At 37.6% G+C, this 2,500-nt stretch overlaps 1 protein-coding gene across 6 annotated transcripts in view; it reads right to left on the bottom strand.

Annotated features, from left to right (window-relative positions):
• PALD1 (phosphatase domain containing paladin 1) overlaps nt 1-2,500 on the bottom strand; it is a 175,744-nt gene that overhangs the window by 73,605 nt on the left and 99,639 nt on the right. For all 6 annotated transcript variants that reach the window (XR_015058752.1, XR_015058751.1, XM_085883512.1 and 3 more), the window contains exons 9-10: nt 1,172-1,314; nt 867-960 (exon numbers count right to left, since the gene is read on the bottom strand). Coding sequence is in view for 4 of the 6 variants with exons in the window: in XM_085883512.1 (XP_085739638.1) it covers nt 867-960; nt 1,172-1,314 (237 nt within the window). In the remaining 2 variants the exon portion in view is untranslated. The remainder of the gene's footprint in view (nt 1-866; nt 961-1,171; nt 1,315-2,500) is intronic.

Raw genomic sequence — 2,500 nt, 5'->3', positions numbered from 1 at the left:
TACCCCTCAAAAATATTTAAGATTGAAACTCTAATCTGAATGCTCTACATTCCACTCTTCATGGTTTGACCCACATTTGAAATATGGCAATAATATACTTTACTGATCTGACAACAATGAGGTTTTAGATAATTTTCTACAAAGATCAACTGATGTTGAGTGTTTGTATTTTTTAAAAAAAGAAAAGATTTGATATTCAATTGCTTTTGAAATGGATTTGAAATTTCTTCCTGAAAATGGGACTGTCCAACTTAAATGTTACTCATCACAAAGGATTTCATGATTATGAGTGCTCATTAGAAATGGAGTCTCCTGCACTTCGTCTTGGATTCAAATTCACATTGGATTGAGGTTTGGTTCAGCACTTGTTCTGCCTTGTTCATGCAATTTGCTTCATTTTATATTTTTTAAACATACATTTAACTCAGTCTCAGTTCTCCAGATGAATACCATGAATAACTTTAGACTGAAAGAAGGTGCTGACTCTCGTGGTTGTTTTATCTTTGTACAATATACCACCCAAGATCGTGCTAACCTATACTATCGCTTGACTGTGATGTGAGTAAATGTTATATTGTTTCTTGCGAGCTCAAAGTTGAACTCGACTGAGAAAATATCAAACTCTGCGCCAAATTTTGTGAACATTGCTGCCCTCATCTAGTTATTCTCCTGACAATAATATAAACACACAGATGGGATCATCGCAATACTCGTGCTCTGCAGCATACAGCCATGGGATGAGTAATTGTTGAGAGAGAAGCTTTAATTATTTGTTTTTGTCATTTCAAAAGGAGTAAAAGCAAGGTTTTTGAGACATCAATTTGCAATTTTAGCACTTGAGTTTTGTATATAAAATGCATTCATACCTCATCAACTATGTGATGTCCATTGGGAATCATGTTCATGAAACTCTGCACGATTTGAAACCTTCCCTCTTGCTTTAATGGTTTCTTCCCAGAGCTGAGGAAATACCAGTAGAATCAAGGACATGTAATCCTTCAAGTACACCTATAGATCCCTCCTCTATGAACTGTCCACTTTTTTTTTTTACTCTTGGAAAGAATACTTTACGCAAGGTAGAACATGGTAGAACGCAACAAGGCAAAACCAAAACATGGTTTTGCAGCAAATAATTAGTTTGGCTATAAAGGTGCTTTTTTGAGGAACTCACCTCCCCCTTTGCTGCTGCCTTGTACGAACGGAAAGTAGCATTGAGCCAATAATCATGGCAAGGTTAGTGCGAACTTTTCCATTCTGGCAGCTGAAGAGCAAGGCAGGAAGTGGATGAGACATGTCCAAAATGAAAGGGCTCTCCTGAAATCCAGGGAAAGACAGAGAAAGAAGAGTAAATGACCAGGAGAATATAAATATGACCAGCCAGGTAACATAATGCTTGCTCTTATTTCCAAAACATAGGAAAGAAATTCTGGTAATAAATAAAGACAAAGAATGGAAGAAAGAAAACACCAATAAAAAAAACAAAAACAAAAAAACTAAACAAATAAACAAAACAAACAAACATAAATATTGGAGTAAAGAGCAATCAGAAGAGAATTATGCACGCCTCCAGCTTTATTGGATCCACCAGTATAACATTTGCAAAAACCAATTTTTAAAATAATTTTATTGTTCTTATATTTGTTTCACATGTCCATCATCATTGTGAGTTCCTGAAATCTCCAAGCAAAGATCAATATATTAAGTACTAGTAAATACAACCCGTCGCTTTGCTGATGGGGTGGGGGAAGGGAGAGAGAGGGAGAGAGAAGGAAGGAGGTAGGGGAAGCTAGAAAGGGGGGAAGAGCGAGGAAGGGGGGAGAGGAGGTGGGGAGATCGATGCCTCAAACATTGCTATACATTGTGGGAGGCAGGGGTGTGAGGAGGGGTGGGAGAGAGAGAAGAGAGAGAAGAAGAGAGAGAAGAAGAGAGAAAAAGAGAGAGAGAAGAAGAGAGAGAAGAAGAGAGAGAAGAAGAGAGAGAAGAGAGAGAGAAAGATGACGGGTGGAGGGGGGGTTCGTGAAGAGAATGATATGCTCTGCTATATGACTGAACACACACAAAAAAACTCATGTCAGAACAGCTGAATACACAACGACACAACAGAGTTTGTAATATAATCTGCTGGCACATCTGTCAAAACTTTGAACATAAACCAAAAGTAATCACTGAAAACATGGAGGTTTCTACCGCTCACATATATTTTTTATGCCTACCTTTTTTTTATAAATGCGGTGTATAAACACGATTGGGTTTGATTTATATCGAGTGCATAATAAATGCTGGGTGGTCTATTAACACGATTGGGTTTGATTTATATTGAGTGATTATTAAACGCTGGGCGGTGTGTAAACACGATTGGGTTTGATTGATATCGAGTGAATATTAAACGCTGGGCGGTGTATAAACACGATTGGGTATTATTTATATCGAGTGATTATTAAACGCTGGGCGGTGTGTAAACACGATTGCGTTTTATTTATATGGAGTGATTATTAAACGC

This window comes from Eptatretus burgeri, chromosome 5 (assembly GCF_056783735.1).
Source record: "Eptatretus burgeri isolate ZD-2024b chromosome 5, Ebu_testis_v1, whole genome shotgun sequence".
Taxonomy (NCBI): domain Eukaryota; kingdom Metazoa; phylum Chordata; class Myxini; order Myxiniformes; family Myxinidae; genus Eptatretus; species Eptatretus burgeri.
Note: the sequence above shows the minus strand (reverse complement) of the source record. Positions and strands in the feature narration are given on the sequence as shown.